At 36.0% G+C, this 26,693-nt stretch overlaps 1 protein-coding gene and 1 non-coding gene across 2 annotated transcripts; both read left to right on the top strand.

Moving 5' to 3' along the window:
- The first annotated feature begins 1,932 nt into the window (after positions 1-1,932).
- On the top strand, positions 1,933-8,475 carry LOC108364413 (potassium voltage-gated channel subfamily KQT member 4-like). Its single transcript, XM_017618089.1, has 15 exons — positions 1,933-1,997; positions 4,954-5,142; positions 5,225-5,359; positions 5,438-5,520; positions 5,598-5,773; positions 5,839-5,964; positions 6,029-6,139; positions 6,201-6,394; positions 6,667-6,815; positions 6,883-6,959; positions 7,039-7,166; positions 7,252-7,345; positions 7,615-7,811; positions 7,889-7,992; positions 8,363-8,475. The coding sequence occupies exons 1-15, from the start codon at positions 1,933-1,935 to the stop codon at positions 8,473-8,475; spliced, it is 1,941 nt and encodes a 646-aa protein (XP_017473578.1).
- Positions 8,476-21,293: 12,818 nt separating this feature from the next.
- On the top strand, positions 21,294-21,365 carry TRNAM-CAU (transfer RNA methionine (anticodon CAU)). Its single transcript has one exon. It is a non-coding gene; the product is annotated as a tRNA-Met (tRNA).
- Positions 21,366-26,693: the final 5,328 nt, after the last annotated feature.

Below are 26,693 nucleotides of genomic sequence, written 5' to 3'. Positions count from 1 at the left end.
TACATAATTGTTTATTTTTTTATTTTTTATAGTTCTTTTTATTTTTTATTATAAATATCGTCACCTGTAACAAACATAATCGCTGAAATGTAAAAAGTCATAACTAATAAAAAAATTCGAAATTCACTTTTGGATTTATATGATGGATTTCATCGAATTACAACTCTCCACATCATTTTATGAAATAAAAAAAAAATGTTAGTCATGACTATATCCATTTTAGTTGCGATGTTGTTACGTCTTTTTGCATTTCAGGCATCGATATGCATTTTATTATAAATATTTTTTTTACCTTTTTTTATTCTATGTTATATGTTGCTACATATTTTTCCTTTTTATAGACATAAAGTTCTTAAAAAAATATTTTGGTTTATTTGATTTACTTTTATTATTTTGTTAATCTAATTTTTTGCTCTTATATATATATTATGTTTTTCTGTTCGCTTTTTCAATTTTATGATACAAAGTTTTTTAATTTTTATTTCTTATATTTTAATTTTTAGTTTCTATTTTGTTATTTATTTTATCATGTTTTTTATTTTCTTTTAAGTTCTATCTTTTTCTTTTTATTCATTCTATTTAAGATGTTTGTTTTTGTTTATGTAGTTTTTTAACTTTATTTTTTTAAGAATTAATATTATTTTATTCATTTGATTTTAAATAGATTTTTTGTGAGCTTTTCCTTTTTTCAGTTTCTATGTTTGTACATATGTATTTATATCTATTTTTTAACTCATTTGACTTAAGGTTTTTAATTATTTACTTAAAAAAATAATCATAATTATAATATTTCGATTTTATTTTGTTTATTTAATGTAATTGTTTTTTTTTTTTATTCAATTATGTTATTAATAAAATTTTTTGCTTTGCGTTGCTGCACATCCCTTATTTCAGCATTTTTTTCTAAGCTGCTAATCACTTTTCATGCATAAACGATTTCAGTTATCAATTCGTTACGCGTCATTGTCATCTGCCGATTAAAGTTTCAGTCTACATTTTCAAAAGGTGTATCATCGCTGTCAAAGAATGATTATCAAACCACAGTTCTACATACATATGAATGTATGTACATGTGTGTTTGCATTTATCAAAGAAGAAATAAATTGTGACAAGCATTCGGATGCGTTGACAGCTTGCTATCTGCGCTTGACCGAGCCATGAAAAAAAAAATAAAATCACACTTAACAGAAATTTATAACAAAAAATATTTAAATGAAAAATATACACAAATTAGGCTAAAAATGCAAGCAGATGAGTAGTGAGATTTATAAAAGTATTTAATTTGTCAATGACGGAATTTTTTCGTAATTATCTAAACGCCACCCCACCCTTCTCTATACTGGAACTCACCCACTTTTTGCAATATAAACATTCTATAAAAAATGTGTCTGCATACGAAATACTCGTAGATAAAAAAATTCAATACAACAAAATATTTAACGCTTACTTACTTTCAATTTAACATTTTAATTACATGCATTCAGTGTACTGGGTAAATAAATGAAAATTATCTATTTTGACGGCTTTTCAGCGGGTTTGGTGGGGTCATAAAAACTGTACGCCACTAAGTACACATATCAAAAATTTGATGGTTTTAATAGTAAGGTGTGTGTGAAAAATTATAGATTTCGTTTAGGGGATAGGCACTTTGCGGACAACTAAGAAAGCAACCTTCAAGAAGTTCATTTTACCATTGAACTTTAAAGACTGAAGACTGAAGTGAAAAAAGGGAGTTTTTAAATAGTTTGCAAAAAGTGTTTGGAATTTGTGCAAGTGAATTTAGTTTAATAGGAAAATTGCTTTGCCTATGGAAAGGAGCTAAAAAGCTGAAATGTTAATGGACACTTGAAATTCATGGAATAAGTGGAAAATTTATAAAGAAAACTTTTGGGCTTTTATTGAAAACAGCAAAATATTAAAACCGCATACAAAATGAATGATTATATGGATGAAAATAATGAACCCTTTAAGATATATGACAAGGATTTCAAATTGGGGCAAGTTTTTTTCTCAATAACTGTAAACATTTTTGATGTAAATTGGAGACATCTATTTTGCGATAAATTTTTGTGCAGCGAAACTTGTGAGAGCGGTATTCTAGAATAAGTGTGCAAAACTTATTTAAACTTGAAAGTGATTAAAAATTTCAAAATATATAAGGTTGAAAAGAAATTTTCAATAATGACCTAAACTATATATAATAATAATTTAGCGTTAACACATTTGATAAGTGTTTGGCCAAGCTTCTCCCCCAATTTGTAATGTACGTGAGGGACCTATATCTTCACACCGCCCCCAATGGCAAATGGATTTTATGAGAAGCTTCTTCATGGCAGAAATATCCTCAGAGTTTTGCCTATCGAGGGGCGACCGCTGTTAGAAAAAACTTTTTATACATTTAGTGTTTATCGGACTAGGGATCGTACCTAGACCCTACTGACGCATCTTTAAGTCCTTTTTCCTTAGTGAATTTTGGAATGAACCATTCTGCCGCTTATTATTATTTTCTCAGTCACCCTTATTTTAAGTATATAAGTTGGAACTCGAAGGGAGTGGTGGTGAATGGATGAGCTGCAGCTCCGAAAGCTTGAGCCTCTCTTAGAGACATATTCCGTTGAAATTTCTAACGTCGGGGAAGGGAACAATCTTACAGACTATTTCCTCAATTGGGGAATTTCCCACTAAAACACTAGGGGTATTCTCTGAGTCTTGCAAAGCCCTTGCACGGTGCACGGATTGCACGGTTTGCAAAGCTGTCCCATACGAAAACCGGTTTTAACCGTGCAATCCGTGCAATCTTTGCACCATGCAAGGGCTTTGCAAGACTCAGAGAATACCCCTACTTATTTCTGATGGCAGCATTGAGGAAGATAATCGCAACTCTACATCCTACAGATCACATGTGCTCGATGGCATCCTACGTGTCGAAATTCAGGAAATATTGGACATCATTATTGCATGATTGTCAGAACACTTTGGCCAACAATAAATTCTCAAGGCATAAAGTATCTACTTAACCTAAGCAGGCAATATATCCGCAAAGTGACTAGAGTGTAGTATAATAAAAGATCCTGAGGCTAAAAGATTACACAAGAGACTCCCACCCAGTCTAAACTGACCTATCCTTGACTTTACATATACAACTTCATGCAGATGTTCAATTATCAGCAGCAAGATTTCACTTATCAGCTTTTCTTTGATAGCACCAGAACTTAAGGGGGCCCGCGGCGCTGGAAAAAAATAATTTAACAAGGTACTTTATTCAAAAATAGATGAAACACACCGGCACAAAACTTGAGTTTCACCGGCCCTTATTTCGGTTATACCATTGCTGTTGAGCTTTCGAAAAACAATTAGTATGTATGTATTAGAATTTTCCTTAAAAGTGAAGCTGGTCTGTGTACTTAGACTAGTGATGATCAGAGATAGCTTTTACTCTGTCCGCGTTCATATACAATCTCTTTTCTTCTATTGAATATGTTTTGATCGTGACTGATATGGATACTGAGACTTGATACGTTCACTCTCTCCAGCAATTTCAAACTAACCAAATCTAAGATAGAAGAACTTCTACACTTTCTCGACATTGCAACTACTGCTCCGAGTCTGGTACGAGATTCCAATAACTTTTCATAACCTCCTTAAAAGGTTTTCCCCTTTTTGCTTTGTCATAGTATGACAAGATATTCTTTGCAGTCTTGCAGGTTGGTTCATCGCGATGCCTGATTGGGAAGGTGGCCTCCTGTTGGTAAATGATAGTAATTCCATCTACTCCGAAGGTTCAAGGGTGGAAAAAGGAGTAGGCATGGGTCTGTACTCCAAGGACCTTCAAATAAGGTAGTCATATCGACTGCCTGTTAACTATAGTACCTTTCAGGCGGAGATCTTTGCCATAGAGAAGGCGTATTTCAAGTCAGGGAACGTCACTATATTCGTTGACACCCAGGCGGCATTGAAAACACTGACTAGGCACCAAAGTAGTAAAGACGAAAGCAGTTCGAAAATGTCGTGCAACGCAGGGTTCACTGAGTCACGTCAAAACCCCTCTCTGCTGAGTTCATGGACATAGAAATATAGAAGAGAACGGAAATGCAAATTACCGAAGCGGATAACTCCCTGCTGCCACCGATTTACTTTCTGCTAAGGGTGGTTGAATAATACACCATAGCCGTAACTAATGACCTATGTATCAATCGGGACGACTGTGAGATCTCAAGATGCCTGTGGCTGAGAGTCAATAAGAGTCGTACTGAAGAACTATTGACACTAAATGCTGTGCTAAAGCATCAATGCTCAATCGATGGCAGTATCCAGCTCTCCAGACAAGGCGTCTCAAGCATTTGGAGTCACGATTTTTCAATAGCTTGGGCGAGATAGCGGAGGTGAAAATATCGAACCTCGACGGCTTCATACGGGATAGTAGATGATTTGACAAACTCTGTATGGACTAACCTCGGTTAGAAGGCTGTGCCTCCTCTTGTCACTCATAGAGGGTATTCGCCTCCGAGTGGAAGTATGAGTCATTCGTACCTAAAAGTCAGAGCAGCGGAGATAGGGTTCCTTTTTGAGGAGTGTACCTATACCCAGAATGTCCTAATGTTACTGAACCATTGCTTGATACTATTTCTTAGCATCCGTTCAATCCACCTGCATTCCATCTAAGGTGAGATACTTCCACTTACTTCGATTGTTTCAAACTTGTTGTATAAAGCTTCCTCTATGTCAGGGGAGACAGCGCTCAACTTCATATAGGACGATTCTTTATTCTAGTTCTTTTTCTATTAACGTCTAATTATTCTTGCTTTATTAAAGGTTATGCTTCGTGCTACAGCGATTCTTATAGAACGTGCTATAGGTTTTCAGCTAATGCATTTATTTTGTGATATTTAAATTTAGATATGTAATTAAATGCAATTTTTTTATTCATTACGTTACTTCTCAATATTTCAACAGATTACGTAAGAAAAAATATCAGTCCGTACCTAGCCGCCTGGCTTTGCCTCGAATGTCACTGTTCCAAAATATAAACTACTCACGCGGCTCACATCGGCGCGATGCACGTTATCGAATCATACAGGGACGTATATATAATTTTCTGGAGCGACCACGCGGTTTTCTAGCCATCTTTTATCATATAATGGTGTAAGTTGATGACCTTCTACATAAAATTTCTCAAATGTTTATAGTTTATTAATAAACATTCCTAACCATACCTCCCATGCAGTTTCTTTATGATCCTTGTCTGCTTAGCGTTAAGTATTTTTACCACAATCCCCTCGTATGTGAATGAGGCATCATTTTCTCTATATCGCATGGAGGTGCTGGTGGTGTTGTGGTTAACGTTCGAGTTCGCAGTGCGGTAGGTAATTTAGTACGAGTACCGTTGAGTGCCGAGCTTCATTTCCATTTCATCATCTCTTTCCACACTCTCTTTCAGTCTCTGGTCGGCTGGTGTGCGCTCACGTTATCAGGGCCTTTTGGGGCGCCTTAAGTTTATGACTGGCACATTTTGTATTATAGGTTTGTGTGACGCATATATTATTCAGCTTAGATTTCACGCTTTTCATACTTGACATCGTTTTTTATTTTCTTTACAGATCTCATAACCATTACCGCCTCTGTGATTGCGTTATGTCAGGGTGCACCACGACGCGAATTTGCCGTCAGCACACTGCGAGTCCTAAGATTTTTTCAAATCTTGCGCATGTTGCGCATGGATCGACGCGGTGGTAGCTGGAAACTTTTGGGCAGCGTTGTCTATGCGCATCGACAGGTGAGTGGTTAGCTTTTCGCGTCCTTTAAATCCTTAATTTTTCGAAGGAATTCTTCTTTTTTCAGGAACTAATCACTTCTGTTTACATCGGTTTTCTCGGCCTAACATTCTCTGCCTTTCTTGTCTACTTAGTCGAACGTGATGTGAATGAGCAGTTTAGCAATTTTGCAAAAGCTTTATGGTGGGGTGTGGTAAGTAGCATTTGGACAGTTAGATTCTTTGCAGAAAGTTTTTACGCTTTTCTCTGTCTTAAAGATAACGATGTGTACTATCGGTTATGGTGATTCAGTGCCTATCACTTGGGAGGGAAAATTAATCGGTTCTATCGTAACACTGCTGAGTTATTCTTTCTTTGCGCTACCTGCGGTAGGTCCATGAAATCACTAGTTATCTGTTTAGTATATGAATCGCTACGATCTCATTTCAGGGCATTTTGGGTAGCGGTTTCGCCTTGAAGGTCCAGCAACAACAACGTCAAAAACATATGATCAGTCGCTTTCAGCCAGCTGCTTCATTGATACAGTCTGCTTGGCGTTACTATGCGGCAGATGAGAATTCGACAGCGGTTGCCACTTGGAAGATACACGAAATACCGATACATTTGCCGAGTCCGACAAGCTCGTGAGTGTAGTTTATAAAAATAAGTTTTTTTTTTGTTTAGGTATTTTGAGGTCATTCCTTCTCAAATTTGGTTTGGTCGCAACCCAGTTTCAGTGTCGTGCCATCCTCAGTTTCACTTTTCGTTCTCTGCTAGACGAAGAGCTTTTTGGGTTAGTTGCAAGTTTTCTGTTCCCATTTTCTTTTTCTTTGGCGGACACAGCAAATATTAGATACATTCCTTCCATACCACTCTAGCCCCTCCATTTTAATGTAATGTTTCTCTTTCCCACCAGCTTCAAAGTCCAAAGCCCCCTCCGTCGTCTTCCCAGTCGTCGTCGCCGTAGTCAAACTATTCACTCTCCGGCCGATATTTTACATATTGAGTCTGCGAAGTCGGGACGTTATCTTACAGTTTTCAACGATAAATCTGTTGAGAGCACAGGTAAAAGAGAGTTATGATCTGACCAAGAGAAATAAGGTTTAAATAATAACTGACCACTTTATTTAAGATGAAGACTGTACTCGTACACCAAAATGCAATACATTGCTAAAGAAACATAAAATTGCTATAAGATTTATAAGGATGGTAAGTTTCGAATACTTTTTTCAGAAGACTCCTGAAGATGTAAATTTTATTTTTCTTGAATTTTCCAACTATATCAAAGCTTAAATTCATGGTCGCCCGCCGCAAATTTAAGGAGGCTCTGAAGCCCTACGATGTGAAGGATGTGCTGGAGCAGTATGCTGCTGGTCATGCGGATCTTTTAATGCGGGTGAAAAATATACATGCGAGGTACATGGGGAACAAAATTTGGGAGGCTTTATCATTATAGTACTTCTCATATTTCTAGTATTATTTCCCTTTATTTCAATTCCAGATTGGATCTTATTTTGGGTGGCAAACGGGCGCCAAAAATAAAGGACGCCGCCAAAATTTGTTTAGCTTCCAGGGTGGTGAAGATGGAAAGACAAGTGAGCTATCTATCCTATTATATATTTTCTTCTATCTATTATCTATTATCTCGTACCTTTTATCTACTTTCTATTATCTACTATCCATTATGTTTATCTATTGTCTATTATCTTATATCCATTGTCTGTTATCTATTGTCTAGTATCTATTATCTCGTACCTATTATCTATTATCTATGGTCTCTTATGTACTATCTATTATCTACTATCTGTTATCTATTAGCAACTATCCACTATTATCCCAAATAATTTTCATTCCACTTACATAGGTCACCGGTATTGAAGACAAATTAGATTTATTGATCAGACAATATATGGAGGATCGTAGAAGAAAAGAAAATGAGAGAGAAGATACGTCAGAATTAACGCCAGTACTGGAAGCTGTCAATGCTGAGTCAATTAATAAAAGAGAGAAAGAAAGTATATCTGCTGCCGTAAAGGAGGCTAAAAAAGCTAATAGAACAAGGTACAATCTAGCTAGGTTTATTTTTAAACAACTTCTTACACTCTTTTCTCTTACAACTCATTTGCTCTCTTCTTCAGCCTGCCCTCTATTATATATCAGCCCCATCTGCCGGCTAATATCAATTATCCACCACATAGGGATCTAAAATTACCGCCACCGCAACAACGACCGGATAGTGCAAGTAAACAGCTTTAGTAAATGTCATACTCTATCCACTGTGTCTATTCCTCTCATGCACGTTCGCCTGCACCCAATTTGAAAATACATACTTTTACTTGTCACTGTTGTGTACTCACTGCACCTGTTTTGTGGATTCGTGTACATATGTATGTAGCTATTAGAGCGAGAGCTTTCACTTCGTGCGCTCTCATATAAAAGAGTGACGTTCAGCGAGCACTTTACAAAGCTTCTCAAGCGGTTTATGCTTTGGTTCTAATTGTTGTAAATACTCGTACTTTAGCTGTGGGTCATTGTACTCGTATATTTGTTGTCTTTTGTTTTAGAGAAATATATTTGATTGAATTATTTTTTTTACAATTTCTTGTCAAAAGTAATTTTTATAGATGATTTGGGCAAAGTACAGGAGGAGGACATTTTCGATGAGGAAGAGGAGTTCAGCGAAGGTATGTATGCTTCGGTGGAAGAGTACTTGGGTTGGACGTGAAGGGAGAACGGAAGCAATAGGTGCTGAAAACCTGAAGAGTGCCCTTAAAGTAGCTTCAGAAGTACATAGATAGTATATTAATATTGAACAAAAGTTTATTTATGTGTTATAAATTAAAAATAAATATATTTCTACTAATTAATTTTTGTAAAGGGCGTTTTTTAGAATTTTCATTTACCCAAGTAGTGAGAAGCTTGTGTCTGTGACAAAAACCTCACTATGTTCAGCCAGGAACGGTGATAACACAGCTCGGGGCTTTTACACGGGAGATATAAGACCTCTCTGCATGCTTGCCCATTAGCAAGTTCCCTGTTAGAGCCCCACGACGTTAGATATATCCTATCTTCTCAGCGAGTAACCACTTCGTGACCGCTTTCAATCCCCTTTAAACCCCATCTGCCTGGGAATTCGTCAGTCGTACTTTGACTACATATGTATTTCTTCAGCTTGTTTGTATACAAATTCTCTTGTGAGCTGGCATATGGCATACCAATTCTTTCTTTGCAAGGAAGAATCTGCTTGTTGCCTTGCCTTACAAGTTTATCTGCCACGCAGTTTCCCTATGACCAGGAATCTAAACGATGTGAGTCCGTTCTGCTTGGCCATATCCTGTATGGATAGGGGCAGTCCAGCGCAATTTTTGTGTAAAACGGAAAGAGCTCAGTGCGTTGAATGCAGCATCATTTCGGTTCCAAGCTTGGCAACGCATTCCAAGCTGAAGCTTCAGCCTTGGTGGAGGCTGTAGCTGAAACTTCAGCTTAGAATGCGCTCCAGTAGTCTGGTAATACAAAAGAGATTTTCAGAGGAGGGTTTCGTCAGAAAACGCTTCCTCACACCTTACCGTCGAGTCTGGCGTCATCTGTATAGATGTCAACACTATCAGGTGGAGTGTTAGTATCTTCTTTTCACTCCTCCCTGCTTCGGATTGTTGTGATAAAATTTCTCTCCGGAACCGGTATTAAAGCACAACGATCTGTAGTCTTCGGAAGCAGGCAAAATTAATTTAATATAAAAGGGTGTCCCTGGATTACAGGTTGACAGTGGAATGCCTCTCTTAAGCTGAGAGCTGCCATCTGCAGTTCAGCCAAATCCATTTTCAAAGCAACGCTTAGCGTGATTCTGTGCGCTTCGATTATGCAGATCATACTGCACCTTTGCAGCTTGTTGAGGTTGACCTCTTTTTGTAATATAGGCCAAGTTACGATCGCACCATGGAGGGGAATTTGCCCAAAGACTGCATGGATCTATTGGTAAATCCGGGGATTAAAGCCTCATTTCTTGGCTATTGCCCTTTTACAAGTATAGAAGGGCGTTCGGGCTATTAGGTTTCACAGAAGTGGGAGAAAAGCGCCTCTCTGGAGGATACGCCTAGTCATAAGACGCGACAATTAGCCCTCTCCTAGTCTCGCCTTCACTACTCCACAGCAGATTACTTGACCGATAAACTCTACCAGTGAGCTATTCACCCCTCGAGCTATTCACCCCTCGAAAGCTACGAGACAGAAGTCGACTGTCGTTGGGGTCAGTGAGGAAGCTGCTAATACTTAAATCTTTCAAGTATCTTAAGAGCAAAACAGAGAAGGCCTAAGGTCCTTCGGGTGAATATGTGAAACCTTTCCGGCTTGTGGAATAAACACAACGGTGACATTTATACATACATGCCAACAGTATGTGATTAGGCTTGGAACAGATCTTGAAAAATAATTGAAAGTCATTTCGCAGACACTTTCAGTATCTCAGTCAGTTGTGTGTTATTCCGTCCGCTTCTGCAAATTTATATGGTTTAAAACTTTGGACTTCCAATTTAGCTTTTTATTTCGAAACGGATATGTTCATAGGATGAGAAGAAGTAAGTGAAGCTTTATTTTCCAGTACGTACATATACATACTTATTTACTTCCAATGAGATACGCACTCGCAAACTATTTACACACATTATTATTAGTATAGATTTTTATTTTTTTTTAATCTGAATAACAGTTCTCGTCACCAGTAGCATGAAGCAGCCTGGAACTCAGCGCAGCGCTAGTAAATTGAAAATATTTTATTTATTTTAATTTAATGCCTCAATCGTTCTGTACGTCAGTGAGGTGTGCCACCAATTATTGTTGCATTCCAATAACAATTGTGTACATACACGCATACATACCGTGGGTATTTGTGGCATTGGCCACCGGCTGGTGTTGACAATATTGCGACATTGTTACTTGTTGCCAATTTAATATTTTTATTTACTTAAAATATTTATTTCCTGGGCTTTCGTACGTACTTGCATACTGATATGTAGTTAGTTGGAATTGTTTTTGCTGTTTTCTCAGGTTTTTTTTTACTTTTGGCCATACATATGTATACATACAAACATGTGCTTAAATGAGTTATTACATTGTTCACATACGTATTGAACACACTGTTGATATTTTACTATTTACAAACAATAATTGAAAAATATATACTCAGTTATACTAAATATTGTATGCATGTATTTTTGGTTAAAATAATATGCAAGAGATGTAGTCAAAGTATGGAATCGCAGATGAGATTATGTATTTACAATGTTGGTGAACTCGGGTAAATAAAGTGGGAATCGCATATGTTTTAATAAAGTCAACAACAGAATTGATATATAAATGAGTTGCCATAGATGTGAAGGTTAATTTATCTTCGAAAGTGACGCAAAAATGTATCCAAGGAATCATATGGGGAGGACAGGGCAACCCTTTGCAAAATAGCTTATAAGACGGTTGGGTAAAAAGCCTCTGAAAGCTCCGTTTCGTTTTAAAGTTGCTAGTTGAAAAGGTGGGTGATATCGGATATTTCTGGTTTAGGAAGAGCGATAATTGCAATTTACCTGTAAAAGCATCGTAGGGTCTGATCAGTCTTTGTAAGATACCATAGATGTAAGATGAGAACGGCTACTACTGAAAGGTGGACGCTAACAATTTAAGATGTATAGCAGCATACATTGATAAAAATGCTGATATATTATAGAACGAATCATTGTAATACCTTGCCAAATTTTGTTTAGAGAGAAACTGGCTTCCAACACGATATCATCTTCCTAACTATTTTTGTTTTAGAACACGAACAGGCATTCTTACAGAACACTGTAAACTAAAAGGGCATGTCAGTGGCTGGGGCTTTGGTCTAATGACCTCTCTGTCGGTAATGCGACTCAATGCGAAGGGAAACGCCAATTTATATTCTCATTGAGGGTGATGCCGTCTGCAGTAGACGTGAGAGGTTTGGGAGGAGCGCTATTTAGGTAAAAGAAGGGGTATTGACTATATGGTAGTATGGTCTCAGCATTGACGGCAGAAAGATTTACATCAACGTAAAGCTATCAACTGGATGATAAATAGGCTGTCCCGCTTTACACTGCCGAGTCTAAATTGGACTGGGGTGCAGAGCCAAGAACTCATAGTCGTTTTACCTCTCCCAGGGGAAGTATAGGTATATTTGTAAAGCCTGTAAGAACTTAATTTATAGAACCATGAACAACATCAAACAAACAGTATATTCGGGTAACCGTTCGACGTTTTTAGCAAAATCATATATCCAGGTCTTATGAGAAGAGGACTTTCCCATAGACAAAGCCTTCTCAACTGTATAAGACGTCAAACACTGCTAGCAGGGCACTCCGACCTAAACAAGGTCAGATCGATAAAACAATTGCCATTGTACAGGTAAAACCCAAATCATTCCGGTACACAGAACCGGTTGTCAATATTGGCGTCCGGCAATGCTACAGATGATCTATATTTTTCGTTAATTGTTCTCGCTTCTTTACGGCATGGAGTTCTTAGCCTACCCCCAAAAGAATCAGCATCGTCGCTGGACGCAAGAGTTCCAGCTGAATGTAGGTATTCACGTCGACGGCACAGCAATACCGACGTTTGTGAACCAGTAAATTTTAGGCATTATCTTTCGAAGCTTAACTCCGTGCGTACGTATGTACAACCGCAAGCACTGGATTTAACGTTGTACACACTGGAAATCAACGGTATTCACAGAGAGTCCTGATAGACCTTCACTGCTACTTATCCAGACTCGAGACTGAGGTATCGACAATATGGATGACAGGCTTTTGAAGGCGCCACATATGACTTCAAACACCTATTCACTTGCTCTCTAAACCCACTCAGTAAGCACCACTCTAATCGCAGAAACTGGGTTTACATCACTTGAGTACCGGGAAACAGTGGAATCATGGGCAATGAAATGGACTGTAGAGGCATTAATAGGCTCAGGACTCTTAATCGGGATGGCCTGGAACTCCGTAATGTCAAATTAGTATGTATACTTATCTGGCTGAAGAAAAAAATAGAATATTGCTGGGCAAATACGAAAGGAAACACATAAGCTAATTTCTTATTTCCCTCACCTTACAAGCCACAACGTAGGAATAGTTATGGGCTTTCTTAGTGGCCATTTCAGTGTAATCAAGCAATTGTTGAACCCGGTATGGGTTTTTCTCCGACCTGTGAAAACTTTTTCATGAGGAACGCTTTGAAGCTCTTCTCAGTCTTAGTCTTGGCTTTCCTGGATTGCTGCATCTATATAGAAGTAAGTGACATATATAGCAAATGTCAAGGGGTCTTTGCGTGGTATGTGGATCAAAGAATACTTGTAGTCAAATAGAGGTTTGTTGCAATCGTTTCTTAGAACTACCGTTAGTTGAGCTTAACGACAAACAGTCGATAGGCTAGAGAATTAGGCAGAGTTTAATAATTCCGCTACAAAAACAGCAACGACGTCGACGACGTCAAGTGAGTTTGGTAATTTACCATATTATCTATCTATCCTAAGAAGCCATTCTGGAAGCACTGCAATTAACCTATGTGAACTCACTCAGAGTCAGGGTCCTTTGTGATACCACATGAGGTTTGATTTTACCCCCGTTTGGTGCTTAGCAAAAATGTGCATAGGCTTATAAAATCTTTCGCTTCGAGCTTATCGAGATCTTGGAAGAAAGAAATGCCAAATTTTTTGCTCTCCATTTAAATAGAGCCTGAGCAATGGGCGAGCATATGTTGGATAGTTGCTTCTTCGTCCTTATCCATGCAGTTTCTATAGTAGTTACAATCCAATCACAAAATGTCCGGTGAGAACGGGAGCTCCAGTTATTATGCGAATGCCCAGCCTTCTTAAATTATGTAAACACTTAGTGAGGTGGGCGTCTATGGCTGGCCGGAGTGTTTTGTCAACATAACACAACATGACAATGTGTGTGCTGAATATCTTAGCCACCTCGTTAAGAGATCGGCGGCATTGAGCAACTATGTACTTTGGAAGTCGGCGATATTTTTTCCACTGATTTAATAACCGCCTGGCTGTCAGGTGAAAATGTAGACATCATGACTAGGAATCGTACCACACTGTACGATTGATGTTACAAAATAATTTTTATTTATTTTTTTTTAATCCAGCTTCGAAATGTAGACGAAACTTACTTAATATTCCCTAATTGGTGTTTTCTTAACTTCACACACTTTTGTTTATACAATTTAACATAACTTGCAGCAGCGCAAAATCTAAGGGGTCGCATTTCAAAAGGGAAATGTCAAACGTATCAGCCGCGTAGGAAACCAACTTAAGAATAGCAACACATGCGCAAAAAATTCCCGTCGCTCGAAAACGTAGCTTGTATCATATACATATAAATACTTATATGTAGTACGTACATAGTTGGTAATCAAGCAAACGAAGAACAACACACAGCTGCATAGTCAACCAACTACAAATCCACCAAGCATCCAACACTACTAAGTCAATCAGTCAACACGCTGGTATTTTCTACTTTCAACTTGAGCTTATTCTACTGTCTATTTATCTGTCTGTCTGCTTGTGTGTCTGACTAGTCTTACCTGTCTTAGCGATGTTGTAAGTTTTCTTATGTTTTTTTTTTTTTTTTTAATTCGCATTGTTTTTTAACTTGTCTTATTATTACATTTTTGTTACTATTTACCAGTCAAACTTTCTTACTTAGTTTAAAAGTTGCTCTACTACTACTTAAGTCGTGGTTATCTGCGCATTACAGCGCTGCGTGAGCGCGTCTTTTCGTTGTTTTCGACTTTGACTTTGCACTTTCGCACTTTGCAACTTCAATGTGCCACACACACACACACGTGCCAACGGCGGCGGTGGCTCTGATGGCAACAACAAGCAACACTGATGAGCGATGAGTGGTGTATTAGACAGCAGGCTAAGGTAGGTGCATACTCGCATTGCATTTGCGGTTCTAGGATGTGAATGTGTGAAGGTTTGTGTTTATGCGCGCAGGCAATGCAACAACTTTTTGCAATATTTTGTACTTTTTTCACCTTCATATATTTTCCAGTTTTTTTTTTTCACATGCATGCAATACATTGCGCTATTCTTATGACCTTATACACTTACACCCAGTTGACTTTGAAGCTTACAGCTGCCATCTCGCACCCCATGCAGCTAATGATTTTTAATATTTACTGCTGGCATGAACATATTTTTCTTCGTCACTTTACAGTAGACGCCACAGCTGTCTTACGTACCTCCCTATCTTCCATCCGTGTTAGCTTCCTTCTGTTGCATCAAACCTTATGCTCTGACTTTGTAGCTTATAATGTTTTAAAAGTGAAAGTTTCAAGCAAAAAGTTAACCGCAATGTTTTTTTTTTCTTTTCATTACTTTTCATTAATATTTTTTCTTCTAACTCTGCAATTTTTAACCGCATAGCGCGCTTGGCCAGTCGTTCATTATTGCTGCCAGCTTTATTCTTTCCTAAAACTTTTCCATTGCATTCTCGCTTTCATTATCGCATTCCTTTTTCATGCTTTCATACACTCATTGTGGTGTTGCTTGCAATTTTCTTTCCTTCTTATTTTCTTTCCCTGATCGCCTGCACCATTTCAATTGCGGTTACAGCGGTTTTCCTGACCTCTCAGTTGACTTATCGCCTTACCCGGTTTAGCTGTAGCTGCAGATCTGTGGCCTATCTGCCGCTCCACTGCAGCATTGATTTGCTTCATTGCTCACTCACTGATTCACCCAAACTCCCTTACACACATTGAACTTTTGCCACAACTTTGCTGCGTGCGCCCCTGCAACTCTTCCTCCTCTTTCCCGTCAGCAACTTAAACTATTATTTTCTTGGCTCGGCGGCCGTACATCTTTCACATTTCTTAACCCTTCGTTTTGGCTTTTGGTTTTGCGGAATTATGTTAGTGTTGCTGGTAGCAGAGTGGTGGAGGGCGCGCGTAGGTGGCGCAGTTGCTGGCAATAATTCGTAACTATTTTTCCCTATAAAGTTTATCCACATTCCAGTGCTTGACTCTACGGTTTTTATTATAGTTTCTTTTTTAATTTTATTTGTTTTTTGCACTCTTACAATGTTATGCGCACTGGTCACTCGACAATCCTTTGCATAGTTTCTTTGTTCTTGGTCATCGCACCCAAACGCCCCTCGCGTCCTCTGCTCTTTAGCGTATAAAAGTAGCGAAATTCTTTCACAAATATTTCTCATCTCTCTGCCATACTTTTCTATGAGATTTATTTGCTGGCATCGTTGCTGGTGCGGCTTTCACTGTTGCAACTTTACAACAAGCTCAAGTTCTCAGTGGCTACTGTTTTTTCTCCCTCTAATAAAACGGCCTTTGCGTTCCACTCTCCAGAGTTCACTTGTTTGTCCTGCTTTTGTTTAAAACCATTGTCCGAATTATTTTAATTGCACTTCGCCGTCCAAGTTTGTTCATCTGTCTGCATTTATCACACTCTAGTGGTCCTCCCTACCACTAGCTGGCTTTAATTTTCCTCTTTTCTTGGTACAACAGTTTCTCCAGTGTGGGTAGTGTAAACGTATCTGTGTGTCTTGTAACTTCCGTATCTTTGACAACCACTTTTTTTTTTGTTTTTTGATTTGCTGGTTTCCATGACTTTTTTGCTTTCGTTCTTCTTTGAACTTTAATTTCGTTCGCTTGGCCAAGGATTTGGTCAAATAATGAACTGCGACAAGTTTTGCGACTGCAGCAACACAAACAAATTATGAGTTAAATGCATTTTTAATTTGTTGTCCTGAATTTGATAGGTTGAGATGAGAGTATTTTTGGAAAAAGTTTGAAAGTACTTATAGAGTTTTGTGAGAAAATGGCAATCAAAGTCAGACTTTCGTCCATTTGGGTACACAGATGGACCTTATTTAGCTGGAAAAGGCAAAATCAGGGGCTGGAATATTTGGTATTATATTGTACAGTGTGGCAGCCCTACTGACACTAAAGGTCCACAAAATAGCCTCGAAGCTTATAAATTTATTTATTTATTTATTATTATTATCAACAAACAGGACGCTTACAGACTATATGACAAATATATACATAGAATAAGGGAAACCCTTATGACAAGTGCCTTATGAGTAAACTCTTAAAAGTAAACTTTGAGTAAGAAAAATCGAAGTCTAAAGATGAAGAATAAGCATTAAATTGGGAGAGAGTCCTCCTTAAAGGAGAATTCATACCATAAACAGTTTTAACAACACCCACAAAAAACAATTCATTACAACGAAGAATACTTGTGGGAACATTAAAACGAATTTTCATAAGGAGGTGCGAGCAATCTATAGAGCCTGCAATTATATCAAAGACAAAGCACATCGATCATGATTCAATAATACAAGGTTAGATAATTATTGACAGCTGCGGTTTGACACTCCCTTACAAAAGGTAGCATTTACGAAGAACGGAGAAAAGGGGAGGAATGAAATCTCTTGGTGCGAAAATGATAGTAGAAACGTACGCAAAGTAGGCAATTAGTGGTGAAATTCCATTTTGTAAATTCTAATGCATTTGCAGGAAATCTGGCATTTTAAACGAAATGTTGAACGTAATATTGATGTATCTATGTGAATTACGTAATTTATGTGCTATTTAGCTGTATAAAAACTGCCTCAAAATTAAAATAAGACTACTATGAGATTGATGTAAACATCCAATTTAAAAACAGTTTATGTTTTCATCAGTTATTTATGCTTCATATGCACATACAAATAAACATATTGCACAAACGCTCATACTTCTATTTCACACCAAAGCTACACTGTTTCCATGTAAATGTGCAAAGAAGCAACATGGTGCCGCTGCTAAGGGAGCGGTGCGAGAGAGACAACTGTCAGTTTATCGAACCTTGTATTATTGAATCATGCACATCGATAACAGAGTACGATGTCGGACGGGTGTCGGACGAGAGCTTTCTTTCGAAAATATTTTTGAAAAGGGTTGCCACCTTATCAAAAAGTTAAAATAAAATAAGTTAATAAACTAAAACATAAATAAATACATAGGAGTAAATCGGAAAAAGTTTAAGGAGATTTTGTATCTTTATTTATATTTTTGGAAGAAGTTGCCAGCTATTTAGAAATTCAGAAGCAATTTAATCAAAAAGTTAAATGAAATATTTTAATATGGGTATCGAACGAGAGGGATTTGAGAAAACTTTCTTTTAAAAAATATTTTTAAGAGGGTTACCACCTTCTCGGAAAGGTAAAACCAATTAAATTAGTTACCTAATTTAAAATCTGATCACCGTAGGTATCGATCATATCATTAGCGCCCCAATTTCAAAGTGATATTGTTTGCCACTTATGTTTATTTATTTATTTTTACGAATTTTTAATCAAAATACAGTTCGTTCTCTAACAAAACCCATATAAACCCAAGTATAAAACTTTCAAACTTGTTCAACCAAAATTCCTTTTGAGTATACAGTTTTATAGCCCATTCAATTTCAGTGCAATAATGTGCTAGTTTCAAGTGGCTAAAAACACCGTTGAATAAACGAATAAACAAAATTAATTTTTATGTGGAAGAAAGCCGTATCACCTTCCGCGAAAAAATTCTAACACTTTCAAAAAAAAAATTAGAAACATTTATATAAATTTGTAGAATTTTTTTAGTTTTCTATAAATTTTCAAACCTGGATGGATTTCGTTAGGGAAAGAACCGTATTTTAATTGAAAATTCTTAAAAGTAAATAAATAAACATAAGTGGCAAACAATATCACTTTGAAATCGGGTTAATAATGATATGACCGATACTGTATGTAAGTATGTATGTGGTAGCATGCCACACTGATGATATTAACTCCAACATTTTTTTCTTCTCTGCCCTCAACTGATTGCGTGTAATTACACTGGACCACAAATTTCAACTTTTTCTCTTTACCAGAAACGCCNTCAAAAACGGTACCATAAAATTAAAAATAACCTTGATTTTCGGAATCAGGGGGTGATTTTACATAAGAATTTCATAACGGCGTCTCTGGTATATTTTGGCCGTCGACCAGTGTTATTATTACTATTTTTTTTTGCACAGATATGCATTAATATTCATATGCAATTATTAATTATTAATTATGTTGGTTTAATTATCCGCGAACATAAAAGCACACGCATTATAAGCACATTGCAAAAACAATACAATGCATGCATACAGCGCAAATTTTTAGAAGGTGCGAGGCATAGGCCAATGCATTTAAATACCCGTGAGAATTGCAAAATTAATACATATCTGCATACATATCCTTTAATGTGTTTATGTCTTCTATGCAACATTGTATTTTTGTAAGCTATTTACTAGCACATTTTACGCCTCATTTACGTACGCTTTGTGCAAAAATTTAATTTAAACATTAATTACTTTAGTGTTTTGTGGCTGTGTTAATGCGCTAAGGCATAAAGCGTAAAGAGGTCTTAATCGAAAAATATGTGCATATGTATGTACATATGTAGTGGTTAGGGCAGGCATAAATATGTACATACATTAATGTGTACCGAATTTTGATTTTTTTGTTTTCTTAACGCCATAGCTTTTAAATGTTAAGTAATTTATCGTAGATAACCAAAATAATTTAAATTTATAACATGTAATTTTTTAAGTTTTTATAAAAAGCAATTTTATGATGCTAATGCTCTAAATATCCTTAATTTCGGCGGTTTTCCATAAAAAAAAATAGTTTTCAACGTTAAATTGTTAAGCAACAAATTTGTGGTATTTGTGCTGAAATTTTATCACATCGTGTGACAAAAATATGAATACTTTCGGAACGTTTTTGTTACAGTTTTTAGCTTTCTTTGAAGAAAAATTGCACCCTGATTTAAGAAATTTTAACAGAAAAAAATTTCTTTTGCATTTCTTGTGCCCCATTTGATATGATTTTTTCGTTTTTCTTGGGAGCTGGAAACTAAGCCTTTAAAGAGTATCGATTGGCGTGAAGAACAAAAAAGACAACAAATTACTGTAAAATTGGTATGGTATGAAATACTTGGTGGTATAAAATGCTTGACACTGTCAAAAAAAAATGTCAAAATTCAACGCAAACTTCAAACTTGCACTTTTTTATACTAAAATTGAATGGGCTATAAATGTTCATACCAAATTTTCAACTTTGTGCAATATTGAAAAAAAAAATCATCAAACTTTCGGATTAAAGTTAAGGATAAAATTAAGATTAAGACTAAGACCAATATTAAGATTAAGATTTAGATTGAGATTAGGATTAAGAATAAGATAAAGGTTAAGATTAAGATTAGGATTAAAATTAGGATTAAAATTGGGTTTAAGATTGAGATTGCGGAAAATACTCATGTAACATAGTGAGCTACATATATGGGTAACACCTGAGCCGCGCGTGGGATACATGTGCAAGTGTTTTTGCATTGTTCCTCATTTGTGATAACCCTTACCATTGTGGTTGTTAACAAAAAAAAAAATATTTCTCATACATGGACGGCACAGCCTAATGCTCACCCGCTTATAGCATATTACATAAACATATGTAACAGATTAAGTTTTTTATGCAAATTAGATGCTCTGCAGCTCTCAATTAAACGGGCGCTATTATTCTATAGTCAAATAACTATGATAAATATGTATACATACATACATACATGCATGTTGTTCCCATAATCGTTATGGCACTATTGTGATTTCATTTACTTTTTTTTGCTACAAATTTAAATGCTGTTATCAACAATGAGTGTAGCAATTAATATAAATACACAGCGGGGGTAAATAATGTTTTAATTTAGCAACATGGACATATTAATAGTATGAATGTTAATGGTATGCTTATAATTTTCTAATTTGTCCAAAATCTTTTTCCCGATAACACAGCGAGTTATTTGTGTAAAAACGGGTTAAATCTGTTTTTACACCTTTTTTTTTAGATTTCAGCTTCCCAATAACTACATAATTAAAGCGCACTGCTTTAGTTTTATTACTTTATTATCCGCCCTGTTTTGATAATTTTTAGCTGGCAGTGTGCCAGTTGGCAATTAATAAGTATATTTTATGAGTAACTGTTTTATATGAGGGGTGATAAGCGCAATAAAAAGCGATAACAGGCTAATTTGTAATTTTAATAATAAATTAAGTCATTGTCGATAATGAATTGGCTGCTTAAAAAGATAAAAAATTATTAAATAGTATTTTCCATACCTACATTTCCATATGTATAAATATATTTGTATATTTACATGCCTACATACATATTCCCTACATAAATATGTAGGCATATCTTGATAAAATTTCAACACATTTCAGTGCACTGGCTATTACACAAAATTATTAACATAAACTAGCCTTTTTATTCGAATATACATATTTGTTTTAATTATAACCGGTTAGCTATGCAATTAAATAAAGTTAGTCAATAGCTTGAACTTTTACGCGTTTGTTTATTTTTACCACACTCGCGCATATGAATTGTCACATTGCTTCACGCATCCACCACGTGCGAAAGAGATGACAGCAGCGCTTGCTTGTATGGTGCGTTTGGCACGATGCCAATAACAAGCAGAGTGGCGCAGTGGAAGCGTGCTGGGCCCATAACCCAGAGGTCCGAGGATCGAAACCTTGCTCTGCTAGAGACGTTGAAAAGTTGTCTGTAAATAATTTTTATTTTATTTTTATTTTTCAATAAAAAAGTATTTAGTGACACAATTTTTTGAGAAAATNCTTTTATTTTATTTTTCAATAAAAAAGTATTTAGTGACACAATTTTTTGAGAAAATTCCACTGCTGCATTAAGCAAAAAATCAATCCAATATGCAGTACTGCCAAGTATAAGCACAATTTTAGCATGCTAAAAATATGTTTGTATGAAGAAAGTGTTAAGCATACATATATGTACATACACTTATTTCGGAAAGTTTTTTACTAGTGTAATAGGAATAGCGCGTTAAGCAATATTAATAAATTTATAACTAATGGAAATAAAATCAAAATATTTCTGTACATAATACTGTAAATTACAAAAGTATTACTCTATTCCCTTCCTTTCTTCGGCGCAGACGCTAATTTTGTTTAATTTTTTGCAACCACTTTTGCAGCTCCTCTCAAACAATTCCCTACAAAAGTCCTCCATCTCACATACTTCCAGTTTCATTCATATTTTAATTTCTTTTTCTATTTTGACTTCCCCTTTAACACATTCATACTCATACAATTTCTACCTTGGTTTTGGCACTGGTGTTTGACCCAAAGGGAGCAGCAATGAACGCGTGAATAAAAGTGAAGAAAAAAGTTCACATCCGTTAAAATTTATGAATAAATAAAATGCTTGAAATGTAGGTTTAGCTACGATACAGCCTGTGTGGAGGCGGGTTCAGTGCACCCCTTTTGACACACTTAAGGGAATGACAGAAATAAAGGAAGAAAGGTGGAAACAAAAGTTTTAAGTGCTTTTAGTTTTAATAGTAAAAATATGAAATTAAATGGGATTAAAATTTAACAAATGCTGCGTCGAGTTGTTTTTTTTAAGCACATACATATGTATGTACATACATAAGTGAGGAGAAAATAAAAGCAAAGGGTAAAGCAATTTTCCTGAAGTAAAACAGTGACAGCGTGCAGGGTGAGCAGAAAAAGGGGTAATAGTTATAGTTTTTTCGACGACGTATAAAACGCGGTGCAACAATTAATCATAAATAAGTCATGTTTTGACCATGCACAAGGCTTTTCTTTCTTTTCTTTTCCCTTCATTTACTTTTATTTTGATATTTTTATTTTACTTCCTTTTATTTGATTTAACTTTATTTCATTTAAATAAATTTAATTCAGTTGAATCTAATTTAATTTGATTTAACTTAATTTAGTTTAATTAAAGTTTTTATTTTGTTTTATTCTTTATTTTATTATTTATTTAATTTAATTTAATTTAATTTAATTTAATTTAATTTAATTTAATTTAGTTTGATTTAATTTAATTTAATTTAATTGAATTAAATTTTTTTATGTTTAGTACGAGATACGGCAGTAAGGGTATGATTATAGGTCTTACCGCATGGGATCCTAATGATGATTTTTTCGTTTGAATACGCTTATATGGGATTTGAGCCTGGACCTTCTGAAAGTTAGCAAATAACAGCAATCATCTCTGCACACTCAACCACAGCCGTTCTGTAAAATTACATGTCTAATCTGACAGCAATCGAACCATTGTACATTATTTGTTCAGTGTGGGGCGCAGTCTATAGATTGCCACATAAACTGAACTCTAGGCCATCCCTGAACTCAAGTGTGCCTTGCCTTTAATATCACTGTGATCTGGAACTTAAATCAGCTTCATTTGGAGGCGATTGAGAGAGAGAAAGCCAGGCATTTCTTGACCAGTGTTGATTGTACTAAGAATGGTCCTACATATTTACCATTCTACACGCATACCACTTGTTATACTCATAAACAGGGAACGGATTTTATGGAAATTGCCTTTTTTTCTGCTAAAGAGATAGAGTATATTCGATTAAGAATGTCCACGATTTAGCTTTCCCTGATTCCATATATCCACATTTGGTGTTGCCTTTTTTTGCCTTTGTTTGCCTTTTTTAAGATAATTGCCTTTTTTTGCCTTTTTTAATATATTTGCCTTTTTTTGCCTTTTCTACCTTTCTGCCTTTAAGATTAAAAAATATACACATGTTCATGCGGCTTATAGAAGCGCAGGGACCTCTTGCCAAATTAGTGTTGAAAAAATTCAAAGCCGTTTTCTCAGCTAACGTAGGCTTGAAGACAATAAGGGGTGTGGATAAAATTGTAAAGGGCGAGGAAAACGCCCTTATTCCTGATAATATGAACGTTTCCATCGTTCCATATTTAAATTGGGCTCCCTTGTATCAACTTACGTCGATCGCACATTTAGTACATTCAAGGCTTTTCTTCGCGAAAATCGAATGAAAATGCTGCCAGAAAACTTCAAAATGCATCTTGTGGTTCAATGTTACTACAACTATACAGATTAAAGTTTTATGAGTTAGAAACTCGAAAGGATAAAATAGTCAAAGATTCAAAGTACAAATTTTTCATATAATGAAACTAGTTCATAGTTTTTCTCTTTTTACTTGTAATATAAACATTTCTAAAAAAATATATTTTTTGATTATTCTTCGTATTTTCTGTCTTTTTTTAGTGCCTTATTTTGCTTTTTTTTGTAATACCTTTTTTTTGCCTTTTCCTGCCTTTTTCGCTATTTAGATAGCTACTAGTTAAGCTCTTTTTTATAGGTTTTTAGGTCCTAAAAATCCGTTCCCTGCTCATAAATGATAAGGGCGAATCCGAGAAATAGTCAACCAAAATCGCAAAAAATGCTTGCAATTCAAATTCTCTCATTTTTGTGTCAAACAAGGCATAGTAAAACATGTTCTCATTTCATATTTCTTTTTACATTTATTTGAGAAATCTGATTTGNCTGCCTTTAAGATTAAAAAATATACACATGTTCATGCGGCTTATAGAAGCGCAGGGACCTCTTGCCAAATTAGTGTTGAAAAAATTCAAAGCCGTTTTCTNTTGTGTCAAACAAGGCATAGTAAAACATGTTCTCATTTCATATTTCTTTTTACATTTATTTGAGAAATCTGATTTGCCCCTCTTACTTCTTGAACAAAGCATTGGTTTTAAACCCGAACGTAACTACCGCAACGCTAGGATTTGCCCATATCCCAATTGAATTTCCATTTTGTGCCGCATAATTCTAAGAATTTGAAAAATCTGATCAAACCCCTTTTAAAAAACCCCTTTCGCTTTAAAAAACTTCGGCATACTTGCCGCGCCACAAAGCACCCCAACATTTTCNTAAACACGAACGTAACTACCGCAACGCTAGGATTTGCCCATATCCAAATTGAATTTCCATTTTGTGCCGCATAATTCTAAGAATTTGAAAAATCTGATCAAACCCCTTTTAAAAAACCCCTTTCGCTTTAAAAAACTTCGGCATACTTGCCGCGCCACAAAGCACCCCAACATTTTCGCGCCTTTCAGGTGCTACTGACAGCTTACAAGTGACAACAATTAGAGCAAAAATAAAAGCAACAAATTTGTTAAGAGTAAGAAAAAAGAACGAAATTTGCTAAAGAATCATAACTGCAAACAAAAAAATGAGCAGCAACAAAAAGAAAAAAGATTGAAACAGAAAAAAATCTTAGACGTTTTAGCCGCAATTCATAGCAACAATCATATTTTCAGACCAACAACGAGTCAGCAGACTACAAAAGCAGCTAGCGGCAAACAAATGCCGCAACAACACCAACAGCTTTGCGCACTTTGTCACATTTTCTAATTTATTTAAATGAAGTTTCACCGACGTTCTACACCACACTGCATCCCCCCAACTGGCTCTTCTTTTCAACTACATATGTATGTATGTATGTATGTACATTAGGTATATGACTTTGTTAAAATTAAATTTGCCTGTGACTGGAGGATGAGGAATGATAAAAGACAAACAAAAATTACGTACAATTCTAAGTCAACAAAAAAAAAAGAAAAAAATTAGAAACCCATTTTTAATCGCAGACATAATTTGATTGACATGGAATTCTCCATATCCAAATGCTATGTATATACATAAGGGGGTAAAAAAAAAAAAAGTTTAAATGTTAACCTCTTCCCCCGTGAGTTTTCTAAATGATATTAAAAATGCCGGTATTTTTTTTGCCTATTTTAGAATTTTTTAATATTAGCGATTTTTACAATCAATACTGGTATTTTTTTCATTTACATATTCTAAGAGGTGAGAGCTTAACATTTCAAGCTTTTTTCTCTCCCCGTATGCATTTTTGGACCCCCCTAATGTACATACAAATCGGATTTTCCGTGGAGTTTCCTGCGCGAACTTTTTTTTACTAAATTTTAACAAAAACGTTACTTTTGTTCCTCTCCGCATAGATATATTTAATTTAAAAAAGTTAAAAAAGTCATATTCCTAATGTACATAGTTCTTCACCCCGACTAAGTCTGCTTGGCATACAACTTGCGTCCCCTCGAGTTTTGTATGCCATTCCTAACGCCACATTTTATGTTGTCGCATTGTAGCAAATTTTATATTTTGCATAATTTTATGCAGCAGCAATGGCTCACCTGCCCGACTCTGGTTGCTGCTCTTCTCTGTTATGTATGTAGTATATGTATACAAAACCCCCTCAATAGCTCAACCGCTGTGGAGCTTTCATTGTTTTTATTGTCAACTTTTACTGCATTTTGGGGTTAAATTAGAAAACCGGAAGCGCGTCGCAATAATAATTGCGTGCAACCTGCTGTGATTGCTGATGAGTGCTGCTGCTGCTGCTCCTGGCACCTGATGCCTGACGCCTGCCTGGTTGCTGATTCTGTTAGCCGCTGACTCCTGACAGTTTAGTGTTAAATGTTGTTTACTCATAAGCATTATTGTTTTTGTTTCTAGTTTGAAACAGCGCTGCTGCCGGGTGAATGGGGGCGGGGGGGAAATTGCGTTGCTTATTTTTAACGTCACCAAACTTTGTTATTCTTTGCCGTCGTCACAGTTGTGCCAGCATTACAAATGACAAATACAATTAAGTTAATGTAGTGTGCGTGTGATAAACAAATTCATATGCACACAATAAACATACACCTACGCCTGTACAACTTCAATACTAAATAATGCGACCTCACACCTTTTCGAGTATTGTTTTGTGGCTTTTAACGCCAGCAAACGTTGCCAACGCCAAAAGTAGTTTTCACCTGCTGTTGTTGGTGCTGGTGTTCTGCCATTGTTCTTGTTGTTGTCGGTACTCCTTTTTCCCCAGCGCTTGTTGTTTTTGTTATACTCGCAGCGCAATTGTTTTCATTTATAATTTGTTGAGAAATTAAATAAGTTGAGCACAAATTGAAATACATTAAATGTAATTAATTTGGTGGCACACACTCACACAGACTCCATTATGTAGGCGGGAAAA

The sequence above is a fragment of the Rhagoletis zephyria genome, unplaced genomic scaffold, assembly GCF_001687245.7.
Source record: "Rhagoletis zephyria isolate East Lansing unplaced genomic scaffold, Rhagoletis_zephyria_1.1 Rzeph_scaffold_01553, whole genome shotgun sequence".
Classification (NCBI taxonomy): Eukaryota; Metazoa; Arthropoda; class Insecta; order Diptera; family Tephritidae; genus Rhagoletis; species Rhagoletis zephyria.
Note: the sequence above shows the minus strand (reverse complement) of the source record. Positions and strands in the feature narration are given on the sequence as shown.

Coding starts and splice junctions, on each gene's coding strand:
- LOC108364413 (XM_017618089.1), top strand. CDS start 1,933: ATGAATGATTATATGGATGAAAATAATGAACCCTTTAAGATATATGAC. Junction 6,816..6,882: donor TAAATCTGTTGAGAGCACAG/GTAAAAGAGAGT, acceptor ACTTTATTTAAG/ATGAAGACTGTACTCGTACA. Junction 7,167..7,251: donor GTGAAAAATATACATGCGAG/GTACATGGGGAA, acceptor TTTCAATTCCAG/ATTGGATCTTATTTTGGGTG.